We start from the raw sequence: 13,010 nt of genomic DNA, 5'->3' as shown, positions 1-13,010 counted from the left end.
CTGGTGCATCACTCATTTACCCACTCAATCATTCAATTGACACAGGTGCATCGCTCACTCAATCATTGTATTGATACTGGTGCTTCACTCATTCACTCACTCTGTCATTGCATTGATACATGTGCATCACTCATTCACTCACTCAGTCATTGTATTGATACGTGTGCATCACTCATTCACTCACTCAGTCATTGCATTGATACGTGTGCATCACTCATTCACTCACTCAGTCATTACATTGATACTGGTGCATCACTCATTCACTCACTCAGTCATTGCATTGATACTGGTGCATCACTCATTTACCCACTCAATCATTGCATTGACACAGGTGCATCGCTCACTCAATCATTGTATTGATACTGGTGCTTCACTCATTCACTCACTCTGTCATTGCATTGATACATGTGCATCACTCATTCACTCACTCAGTCATTGTATTGATACGTGTGCATCACTCATTCACTCACTCAGTCATTGTATTGATACTGGTGCATCACTCATTCACTCACTCAGTCATTGCATTGATACAGGTGCATCACTCATTCACTCACTCAGTCATTGCATTGATACTGGTGCATCACTCAATCATTGCATTGATACTGGTGCATCACTCAATCATTGCATTGATACTGGTGCATCACTCATTCACTCACTCAGTCATTGCATTGATACTGGTGCATCACTCACTCAGTCATTGCATTGATACTGGTACATCACTCATTCACTCAGGCATTGCATTGATACTGGTGCATCACTCAATCATTGCATTGATACTGGTGCATCACTCACTCATTGTATTCATACTGGTGCACACCATCTAGTTTGTGATTGTCAGAATCAGCACTAACCGTGGTAAACGCTGAGGACGTGAAGCAGGAGAATAATCATTGCCAACATGTCCAGAATCCTGGAAAGAAACCAAAAGCAATTGATTAATGATGTCATGATTGATCTTAAAAGACAGCCAATATTTCACAGATACCCTCCTCTTAGCTGTATCTCACTCGTGGGGGATTCAGGGGGTCACATCTCTGGTAGTGTGGCAGGACAGTGCTTTAGCTTTCTCACAAACTAACTACATCTCTAGCTTGCAAGTATCGTTCTCACACTCCAATGTTCTGAGGAGAAGAGAGAACTCCTAATTGGTCCCTTAGACCGGGGTCTTTCCCTCTTATTGGCCATTGCAATGTGGCAGGGTGAGGCATGTGAGCGGAGGGTGATGTAGACATTATTATGGGTTTGGTGTCAGTGTCCGAAAGGAACTCGAAGGCCACTCAGAGGGATAATGATTCAATGACCTTCTGGTGCTGTGTCCTGGGGAGCCAGGCACAGTGAATGACCTCCTGGTGCTGTGTCCTGGGGCACCAGGCACAGTGAATGACCTTCTGGTGCTGTGTCCTGGGGCACCAGGCACAGTGAATGACCTCCTGGCGCTGTGTCCTGGGGTGCCAGACACAGTGAATGACCTCCTGGTGCTGTGTCCTGGGGCACCAGGCACATTGAATGACCTCTGGTGCTGTGTCCTGGGGCACCAGGCACAGTGAATGACCTTCTGGTGCTGTGTCCTCTGGCACCAGGCACAGTCATTGCATTGGTGCTGGTGCTGTGTCCTGGGGCGCCAGACACAGTGAATGACCTCTGGTGCTGTGTCCCTGGGTACCAGGCACAGTGAATGACCTTCTGGTGCTGTGTCCTCTGGCACCAGGCACAGTGAATGACCTCCTGGTGCTGTGTCCTGGGGCGCCAGACACAGTGAATGACCTTCTGGTGCTGTGTCCTCTGGCACCAGGCACAGTGAATGACCTCCTGGTGCTGTGTCCTGGGGCACCAGGCACATTGAATGACCTCTGGTGCTGTGTCCTGGGGCACCAGGCACAGTGAATGACCTTCTGGTGCAGTGTCCTCTGGCACCAGGCACAGTGAATGACCTCCTGGTGCTGTGTCCTGGGGCACCAGGCACATTGAATGACCTCTGGTGCTGTGTCCTGGGGCACCAGGCACAGTGAATGACCTTCTGGTGCTGTGTCCTCTGGCCCCAGGCACAGTGAATGACCTCCTGGTGCTGTGTCCTGGGGCGCCAGACACAGTGAATGACCTCTGGTGCTGTGTCCCTGGGTACCAGGCACAGTGAATGACCTTCTGGTGCTGTGTCCTCTGGCACCAGACACAGTGAAGGACCTCCTGGTGCTGTGTCCTGGGGCGCCAGACACAGTGAATGACCTTCTGGTGCTGTGTCCCCTGGCACCAGGCACAGTGAATGACCTCCTGGTGCTGTGTCCTGGGGCACCAGGCACATTGAATGACCTCTGGTGCTGTGTCCTGGGGCACCAGGCACAGTGAATGACCTTCTGGTGCTGTGTCCTCTGGCACCAGGCACAGTGAATGACCTCCTGGTGCTGTGTCCTGGGGCACCAGGCACATTGAATGACCTCTGGGGCTGTGTCCTGGGGCACCAGGCACAGTGAATGACCTTCTGGTGCTGTGTCCTCTGGCACCAGGCACAGTGAATGACCTCCTGGTGCTGTGTCCTGGGGCACCAGGCACATTGAATGACCTTCTGGTGCTGTGTCCTCTGGCACCAGGCACAGTGAATGACCTCCTGGTGCTGTGTCCTGGGGCGCCAGACACAGTGAATGACCTCTGGTGCTGTGTCCCTGGGTACCAGGCACAGTGAATGACCTTCTGGTGCTGTGCCCTCTGGCACCAGGCACAGTGAATGACCTCCTGGTGCTGTGTCCTGGGGCGCCAGACACAGTGAATGACCTTCTGGTGCTGTGTCCTCTGGCACCAGGCACAGTGAATGACCTCCTGGTGCTGTGTCCTGGGGCACCAGGCACATTGAATGACCTCTGGTGCTGTGTCCTGGGGCACCAGGCACAGTGAATGACCTTCTGGTGCTGTGTCCTCTGGCACCAGGCACAGTGAATGACCTCCTGGTGCTGTGTCCTGGGGCACCAGGCACATTGAATGACCTCTGGTGCTGTGTCCTGGGGCACCAGGCACAGTGAATGACCTTCTGGTGCTGTGTCCTCTGGCACCAGGCACAGTGAATGACCTCCTGGTGCTGTGTCCTGGGGCACCAGGCACATTGAATGACCTCTGGTGCTGTGTCCTGGGGCACCAGGCACAGTGAATGACCTTCTGGTGCTGTGTCCTCTGGCACCAGGCACAGTGAATGACCTCCTGGTGCTGTGTCCTGGGGCACCAGGCACAGTGAATGGCCTTCTGGTGCTGTGTGCAGGTGCACCAGGCACAGTGAATGGCCTTCTGGTGCTGTGTCCTGGGGCACCAGGCACAGTGAATGACCTCTGGTGCTGTGTCCTCTGGCACCAGGCACAGTGAATGACCTCCTGGTGCTGTGTCCTGGGGCACCAGGCACATTGAATGACCTCTGGTGCTGTGTCTTGGGGCACCAGGCACAGTGAATGACCTTCTGGTGCTGTGTCCTGGGGCACCAGGCACAGTGAATGACCTCCTGGCGCTGTGTCCTGGGGCGCCAGACACAGTGAATGACCTCTGGTGCTGTGTGTCTGGGTACCAGGCACAGTGAATGATCTTCTGGTGCTGTGTCCTCTGGCACCAGGCACAGTGAATGACCTTCTGGCGTTGTGTGCAGGGGTACCAGGCACAGTGAATGGCCGTCTGGTGCTGTGTCCTGGGGCAACAGGCACAGTGAATGTCCTCTGGTGCTGTGTCCTGGGGCACCAGGCACAGTGAATGACCTCCTGGTGCTGTGTCCTGGGGTGCCAGGCACAGTGAATGACCTTTTGGTGCTGTATCCTGGGGCACGGGCACCAGGCACAGTGAATGACCTCTGGTGCTGTGTCCTGGGGCACAGTGAATGACCTTTTGGTGCTGTATCCTGGGGCACCAGGCACAGTGAATGACCTTCTGGTGCTGTGTCCTGGGGTGCCAGGAACAGTGAATGACCTTTTGGTGCTGTATCCTGGGGCACGGGCACCAGGCACAGTGAATGACCTCTGGTGCTGTGTCCTGGGGCACCGGCACAGTGAATGACCTTCTTGTGCTTGTGCTATGTCCCGGGGCACCAGGCACAGTGAATGACCTCTGGTGCTGTGTCCTGGGGCACCAGGCACAGTGAATGACCTTCTGGTGCTGTGTCCTGGGGCACCAGGCACAGTGAATTACATTTTGGTACTGTGTCCTAGGGCACCAGGCACAGTGAATGAGTGGATGACCTGATACTGTGTCCTGGGGCACCAGGCACAGTGAATGGCCTTCTGGTACTGTGACCTGGAGCACCAGGCACAGCAAATTACCTTTTGGTGCTGTGTCCTGGGGCACCAGGCACAGTGAATGACCTTCTGGCGCTGTGTGCAGGGGCACCAGGCACAGTGAATGACCTTCTGGTGCTGTGTCCTGGGGCACCAGCACAGTGAATGACCTTCTGGTGCAGTGTCATGGGGCACCAGGCACAGTGAATGACCTTCTGGTGCTGTGGCCTGGGGCACCAGGCACAGTGAATGACCTTCTGGTGCTGTGTCCTGGGGCGCCAGGCACAGTGAATGACCTTCTTCTGCTGTGTCCTGGGGCACCAGGCACACTGAATGACCTTCTGGTGCTGTGTCCTGGGGCACCAGGCACAGTAAATGACCTTCTGCTGCTGTGTCCTGGCGCACGAGGCACAGTGAATGACCTTCTGGTGCTGTGTCCTGGGGCGCCAGGCACAGTGAATGGCCTCCTGGTGCTGTGTCCTGGGGCGCCAGACACAGTGAATGACCTCTGGTGCTGTGTCCCTGGGTACCAGGCACAGTGAATGACCTTCTGGTGCTGTGTCCTCTGGCACCAGGCACAGTGAATGACCTCCTGGTGCTGTGTCCTGGGGCGCCAGACACAGTGAATGACCTTCTGGTGCTGTGTCCCCTGGCACCAGGCACAGTGAATGACCTCCTGGTGCTGTGTCCTGGGGCACCAGGCACATTGAATGACCTCTGGTGCTGTGTCCTGGGGCACCAGGCACAGTGAATGACCTTCTGGTGCTGTGTCCTCTGGCACCAGGCACAGTGAATGACCTCCTGGTGCTGTGTCCTGGGGCACCAGGCACATTGAATGACCTCTGGTGCTGTGTCCTGGGGCACCAGGCACAGTGAATGACCTTCTGGTGCTGTGTCCTCTGGCACCAGGCACAGTGAATGACCTCCTGGTGCTGTGTCCTGGGGCACCAGGCACATTGAATGACCTTCTGGTGCTGTGTCCTCTGGCACCAGGCACAGTGAATGACCTCCTGGTGCTGTGTCCTGGGGCGCCAGACACAGTGAATGACCTCTGGTGCTGTGTCCCTGGGTACCAGGCACAGTGAATGACCTTCTGGTGCTGTGCCCTCTGGCACCAGGCACAGTGAATGACCTCCTGGTGCTGTGTCCTGGGGCGCCAGACACAGTGAATGACCTTCTGGTGCTGTGTCCTCTGGCACCAGGCACAGTGAATGACCTCCTGGTGCTGTGTCCTGGGGCACCAGGCACATTGAATGACCTCTGGTGCTGTGTCCTGGGGCACCAGGCACAGTGAATGACCTTCTGGTGCTGTGTCCTCTGGCACCAGGCACAGTGAATGACCTCCTGGTGCTGTGTCCTGGGGCACCAGGCACATTGAATGACCTCTGGTGCTGTGTCCTGGGGCACCAGGCACAGTGAATGACCTTCTGGTGCTGTGTCCTCTGGCACCAGGCACAGTGAATGACCTCCTGGTGCTGTGTCCTGGGGCACCAGGCACATTGAATGACCTCTGGTGCTGTGTCCTGGGGCACCAGGCACAGTGAATGACCTTCTGGTGCTGTGTCCTCTGGCACCAGGCACAGTGAATGACCTCCTGGTGCTGTGTCCTGGGGCACCAGGCACATTGAATGACCTCTGGTGCTGTGTCCTGGGGCACCAGGCACAGTGAATGACGTTCTGGTGCTGTGTCCTCTGGCACCAGGCACAGTGAATGACCTCCTGGTGCTGTGTCCTGGGGCGCCAGGCACAGTGAATGATCTTCTGGTGCTGTGTCCTCTGGCACCAGGCACAGTGAATGACCTTCTGGCGCTGTGTGCAGTGGCACCAGGCACAGTGAATGGCCTTCTGGTGCTGTGTGCAGGTGCACCAGGCACAGTGAATGGCCTTCTGGTGCTGTGTCCTGGGGCACCAGGCACAGTGAATGACCTCTGGTGCTGTGTCCTCTGGCACCAGGCAGAGTGAATGACCTCCTGGTGCTGTGTCCTGGGGCACCAGGCACATTGAATGACCTCTGGTGCTGTGTCTTGGGGCACCAGGCACAGTGAATGACCTTCTGGTGCTGTGTCCTGGGGCACCAGGCACAGTGAATGACCTCCTGGCGCTGTGTCCTGGGGCGCCAGACACAGTGAATGACCTCTGGTGCTGTGTGTCTGGGTACCAGGCACAGTGAATGATCTTCTGGTGCTGTGTCCTCTGGCACCAGGCACAGTGAATGACCTTCTGGCGTTGTGTGCAGGGGTACCAGGCACAGTGAATGGCCGTCTGGTGCTGTGTCCTGGGGCAACAGGCACAGTGAATGTCCTCTGGTGCTGTGTCCTGGGGCACCAGGCACAGTGAATGACCTCCTGGTGCTGTGTCATGGGGTGCCAGGCACAGTGAATGACCTTTTGGTGCTGTATCCTGGGGCACGGGCACCAGGCACAGTGAATGACCTCTGGTGCTGTGTCCTGGGGCACAGTGAATGACCTTTTGGTGCTGTATCCTGGGGCACCAGGCACAGTGAATGACCTTCTGGTGCTGTGTCCTGGGGTGCCAGGAACAGTGAATGACCTTTTGGTGCTGTATCCTGGGGCACGGGCACCAGGCACAGTGAATGACCTCTGGTGCTGTGTCCTGGGGCACCGGCACAGTGAATGACCTTCTTGTGCTTGTGCTATGTCCCGGGGCACCAGGCACAGTGAATGACCTCTGGTGCTGTGTCCTGGGGCACCAGGCACAGTGAATGACCTTCTGGTGCTGTGTCCTGGGGCACCAGGCACAGTGAATTACATTTTGGTACTGTGTCCTAGGGCACCAGGCACAGTGAATGAGTGGATGACCTGATACTGTGTCCTGGGGCACCAGGCACAGTGGATGGCCTTCTGGTACTGTGACCTGGAGCACCAGGCACAGCAAATTACCTTTTGGTGCTGTGTCCTGGGGCACCAGGCACAGTGAATGACCTTCTGGCGCTGTGTGCAGGGGCACCAGGCACAGTGAATGACCTTCTGGTGCTGTGTCCTGGGGCACCAGGCACAGTGAATGACCTTCTGGTGCAGTGTCATGGGGCACCAGGCACAGTGAATGACCTTCTGGTGCTGTGGCCTGGGGCACCAGGCACAGTGAATGACCTTCTGGTGCTGTGTCCTGGGGCGCCAGGCACAGTGAATGACCTTCTTCTGCTGTGTCCTGGGGCACCAGGCACACTGAATGACCTTCTGGCGCTGTGTCCTGGGGCACCAGGCACAGTAAATGACCTTCTGCTGCTGTGTCCTGGGGCACGAGGCACAGTGAATGACCTTCTGGTGCTGTGTCCTGGGGCGCCAGGCACAGTGAATGGCCTTCTGGTGCTGTGTCCTGGGGCACCAGGCACAGTGAATGACCTTCTGGTGCTGTGTCCCGGGGCACCAGGCACAGTGAATGACCTTCTGGTGATGTGTCCCTGGGTACCAGGCACAGTGAATGATCTTCTGGTGCTGTGTCCTCTGGCACCAGGCACAGTGAATGACCTTCGGGTGCTGTGTCCTGGGGACCAGGCACAGTGAATGACCGTCTGGTGCTGTGTCCTGGGGCACCAGGCACAGTGAATGACCTTCTGGTGCTGTGTCCTGGGGCACCAGGCACATTGAATGACCTTCTGGTGCCGTGTCCTCTGGCACCAGGCACGGTGAATGACCTTCTGGTGCTGTGTCCTCTGGCACCAGGCACAGTGAATGACCTTCTGGTGCTGTGTCCTGGGGCACCAGGCACAGTGAATGACCTTCTGGTGCTGTGTCCTCTGGCACTAGGCACAGTGAATGACCATCTGATGCTGTGTCCTGGGGCACCAGGCACAGTGACTGACCTTCTGCTGCTGTGTCCTGGGGCGCCAGGCACAGTGAATGACCTCCTGGTGCTGTGTCCTGGGGCACCAGGCACAGTGAGTGACCTTCTGCTGCTGTGTCCTGGGGCGCCAGGCACAGTGAAGGACCTCCTGGTGCTGTGTCCTGGGGCACCAGGGACAGTGAATGACCTTCTTGTGCGGTGTCGGGGGCCGCCAGGCACAGTGAATGACCTTCTGGTGCTGTGTCCTGAGGCACCAGGCACAGTTAATGACCTCCTGGTGCTGTGTCCTGGGGCACAGTGAATGACCTTTTGGTGCTGTATCCTGGGGCACCAGGCACAGTGAATGACCTTCTGGTGCTGTGTCCTGGGGTGCCAGGCACAGTGAATGACCTTTTGGTGCTGTATCCTGGGGCACCAGGCACACTGAATGACCTTCTGGTGCTGTGTCCTGGGGAACCAGGCACAGTGAATGACCTCCTGGTGCTGTGTCCTGGGGCACCAGGCACAGTGAATGACCTCCTGATGCTGTGTTCTGGGGCACCAGGCACAGTGAATGACCTACTGGCGCTGTGTCCTGGGGCACCAGGCACAGTGAATGACCTCTGGTACTGTGTCCTAGGGCACCAGGCACAGTGAATGACATTTTGGTACTGTGTCCTAGGGCACCAGGCACAGTGAATGAGTGGATGACCTGGTATTGTGTCCTGGGGCACCAGGCACAGTGAATGACCTTCTGGTACTGTGACCTGGAGCACCAGGCACAGCAAATTACCTTCTGGTGCTGTGTCCTGGTGCACCAGGCACGGTGAATGACCTTCTGGTGCTGTGTCCTGGCGCACCAGGCACGGTGAATGACCTCCTGTTGCTGTGTCCTGGGGCAGCAGGCACAGTGAATGACCTTCTGGTACTGTGTCCCGGGGCACCAGGCACAGTGAATGACCTTCTGGTACTGTGTCCTCTGGCACCAGACACAGTGAATGACCTTCTGGCGCTGTGTCCTGAGGCACCAGGCACAGTGAATGACCTTCTTGTGCTGTGTCCTAGGGTACCAGGCACAGTGAATGACCTTCTGGTGCTGTGTCCTGGGGCACCAGGCACAGTGAATGACCTTCTTGTGCTGTGTCTTAGGGCACCAGGCACAGTGAATTACCTTCTGGGACTGTGTCCTCTGGCACCAGGCACAGTGAATGACCTTCTTGTGCTGTGTCCTAGGGCACCAGGCACAGTGAATGACCTCTGGTGCTGTGTCCTGGGGCACCAGGCACAGTGAATGACCTCCTGGTGCTGTGTTCTGGGGCACCGGCACAATGAATAACCTTCTGGTGCTGTGTCCTGGGGCAGCAGGCACAGTGAATGGCCTTCTGGTACTGTGTCCCGGGGCACCAGGCACAGTGAATGACCTTCTGGTACTGTGTCCTCTGGCACCAGGCACAGTGAATGACCTTCTGGCGCTGTGTCCTGGGGCACCAGGCACAGTGAATGACCTTCTTGTGCTGTGTCCTAGGGCACCAGGCACAGTGAATGACCTTCTGGTGCTGTGTCCTGGGGCACCAGGCACAGTGAATGACCTTCTTGTGCTGTGTCCTAGGGCACCAGGCACAGTGAATGACCTTCTGGTACTGTGTCCTCTGGCACCAGGCACAGTGAATGACCTTCTTGTGCTGTGTCCCGGGGCACCAGGCATAGTGAATGACCTTCTTTTACTGTGTCCCGGGGCACCAGGCACAGTGAATGACCATCTGGTGCTGTGTCCTGGGGCACCACAGTGCCTTGGGATTTAATTGTACAACTTAAAGTTTTCTAAACATTGTGGCCATGATTTTCGTCAAGGGAACCCATTCAACTAAAGAACTCAAAATGCGGTGGCACGTCTGACTTTGGGGCCCCTAGACTTTCACATTCCAGCCCACTGCTAGCCAAACTTCACCGGTTAGAAGCCCTATCAAGTTTGAGATTCTGTGTATTGTGCATCGTTCAGTCCAAAGTATAGGGCCATCTTTTCTCTGTTCTAAACTGACTATGTATGTACGAGCTTGCACACTTCGTTCCACAAGTACAAGTCGTTTGGTGGTTCCAAGACTCGGAGGACGTTCTTTCTCCGTTCTTGCTCCTACTCTGTGGAACTCTCTGCCTCTTTTCCTACGTGAGATACCTGGCCACCTGCACTTTCGTAAAGCTCTAAAACGTTCCTTTTCTAGGTCTTCTTTTTTTGCTACTTCTTCCGGTCTTTATTTTTGCTTCTTCTCCAGCGCCCAGATGCCTTCGGGCTAGGATCCTCCTGTGCTTAATACATTCTAATACCATACAATAATGATTTGCAAGAGGAAACATACACAATGGCGGCCTGGCTTCCTATTGACAGTCTGGGCTTCCTGTGAAGAGTGCTCTGTGGATTTCCTTTGTGAAAGTTAAAGGTGATGAAGAGCAGTTGGAATCACACGGGTCCCTGCTTCAGACATGTCCTGGCATATCTATCTAATGCACAGGTGAAGGTGTTGGAATGGGAGCTTAGCGCCAGCCGCCCAGCCCTAGAACATGTGGAAATCGGGGATTGTGAAAAGAGGAACATCTCAATGGTCAGAGGCACAGAGCTCCTTTCTCCTGGCTCTTGAGAAGATGGCTTCCTGGGGGTAGAGCAAGAGGAAAGACTATGTGAAAAGAGGAACATCTCAATGGTCAGAAGCACAGAGCTCCTTTCTCCTGGCTCTTGAGAAGATGGCTTCCTGGGGGTAGAGCAAGAGGAAAGACTATGTGAAAAGAGGAACATCTCACTGGTCAGAAGCACAGAGCTCCTTTCTCCTGGCTCTTGAGAAGATGGCTTCCTGGGGGGTAGAGCAAGAGGAAAGACTATGTGAAAAGAGGAACATCTCAATGGTCAGAAGCACAGAGCTCCTTTCTCCTGGCTCTTGAGAAGATGGCTTCCTGGGGGTAGAGCAAGAGGAAAGACTATGTGAAAAGAGGAACATCTCACTGGTCAGAAGCACAGAGCTCCTTTCTCCTGGCTCTTGAGAAGATGGCTTCCTGGGGGGTAGAGCAAGAGGAAAGACTATGTGAAAAGAGGAACATCTCTCTGGTCAGAAGCACAGAGACCCATTCTCCTGGCTCTTGAGAAGATGGCTTCATGGGGGGAAGAGCAAGAGGAAAGACTAGCTGTGTTTGTGGCTAGACGTGCTTGCTTAGCCAGTCTGTCTTCTACCATCCCCCACCCGGCCTGTCGCCAGTGCCAAGGGCCACACCAGGAACATGGGCTGCTAGTCTGCCTTTTACGTTCATTTGAGATTGTGGTCTTTTCAAAGCCTGGACTTAAGATGAGATGCGTTTAGTGTCTGGCCCCTGGCCCCTTTTTACTACATGATGAGAAAAAGTAACTGGGAATGTTGTGACCACGGGAGACTCAGGACACATGTGTTCTATACTCCCCATAAAAGCAGGATGCCAGCAAAGCCTTTCAGGTCAGGTGCAAGAGCTTGTTGAGATGAGCACTAATCTGCTCCACCTGCAAGGCGCAGAGGGGTCAGGCTAAGGTTTTCCATGCCTTCTTGGGTGGATGCCTAGTAAAGTAACTGCTCTCCTCGGACATGGGGCAGGCCTGAACAGGGACGTCATTTGGGGGTCGCCAGAAGTCGCAAGTGCAATCTCTGAGGTCTCCCTTGCGATCTCTGTGGTCTCCCTTGCGACCTCTAAAAAAAAAATAATAAAAAACTTTTATATTTTTTTCAATTTTTTTTTTCAATTCAAGCTCCTGGGCTGTGGCCAGCACCCTTTAATTCTGGAGTGGCTAGCTTTTTTGTTCAGGCCCCTTAAAAAAAAGAAGAAAAATAAGAACATGAGGGCCACAAGTCTAACACTTTCAGCACTGACCCTAAATAAGAAAGAATAGGAATGCCAAAAAATGTGTCTTTCTGGAATTCTATACAATAATTGCTAGACTCATTAAAGGTTTATTTTAGGCACACTTCAGGGGGTGAGTCACTGATTTAGTCTGTTCTCAAACGCCTGAACTCAGCCTTTCATCCTTCTGAGGTTGATAAATGAGTACCAACACACGTTGGGTGATATTGGGTGTATATTTCTTCTATGTAAAGTGCTTAAGCGGAAGTGCTATATAATAACACATCATTATCCTTTGGTCATGGACGTCTGCTTGCATTCACAGTAATTTGGTAATATGGGCCTATACACACTCGATACATATGGTGATCCATTCTTGTATGAAATGTACATCACTTTATAGTGATTTCGTACCCATATTTTTCGTAGTATACAATGCTATGTTATGCCACTTCCTGTTTTGTCAATGGGTGAAAGGTTGTGTTCCATCGCTTCCCGCGATATCACTTTGGGGTGGGGTCAAATGACATCACTTCCTCTGATGTCATCAGGGGGTCAAGGGTCGTGTGATGTCACTTCCGCTACCCCTGGCATTTTGGTGAAATGATGTCCCTGGGCCTGAACTAGATTATTTTTTATGTTGATTTTTTGTTCAGCGCTGGCTCTACTCAGAGAGTCTCGGGGTGTCTTACAGAGATTAAAGCTTTAAAATGCTGGATTTAGGATGGACAAGTGGCAGCAGTGGAGGAGGAGAGTTTTATATATGGGGATAGAGGTGTGTTTCGAGGATCTTCCTGAAAGTGGTGATGGAGGATGGAGAGTGCAGCAGTGGAGGAGGAGAGTTTTATATATGGGGATAGAGGTGTGTTTCGAGGATCTTCCTGAAAGTGGTGATGGAGGGTGCAGCGGTGGAGGAGGAGAGTGTTATATATGGGAATAGAGGTGTGTTTCGAGGCTCTTCCTGAAAGTGGTGATGGAGGGTGCAGGGGTGGAGGAGGAGAGTGTTATATATGGGAATAGAGGTGTGTTTCGAGGCTCTTCCTGAAAGTGGTGATGGAGGGTGCAGCGGTGGAGGAGGAGAGTGTTATATATGGGAATAGAGGTGTGTTTCGAGGCTCTTCCTGAAAGTGGTGATGG

General features: G+C 54.2%; 1 protein-coding gene across 1 annotated transcript in view; it reads right to left on the bottom strand.

Moving 5' to 3' along the window:
- Positions 1 to 13,010, bottom strand: part of LOC138498172 (E3 ubiquitin-protein ligase TRIM69-like) — a 171,806-nt gene that overhangs the window by 99,018 nt on the left and 59,778 nt on the right. The window contains exon 2 of the mRNA XM_069622057.1: positions 852 to 910. Within this exon, the coding sequence (XP_069478158.1) occupies positions 852 to 900 (49 nt within the window). The 5' untranslated portion in view covers positions 901 to 910. The remainder of the gene's footprint in view (positions 1 to 851; positions 911 to 13,010) is intronic.

This window comes from Ambystoma mexicanum, chromosome 5q (assembly GCF_040938575.1).
Source record: "Ambystoma mexicanum isolate Mex_15411 chromosome 5q, UKY_AmexF1_1, whole genome shotgun sequence".
In the NCBI taxonomy this organism is placed as follows: domain Eukaryota; kingdom Metazoa; phylum Chordata; class Amphibia; order Caudata; family Ambystomatidae; genus Ambystoma; species Ambystoma mexicanum.
The sequence above is the reverse complement of the archived record's forward strand: the minus strand, read 5'-3'. Positions and strand labels throughout refer to the sequence as shown.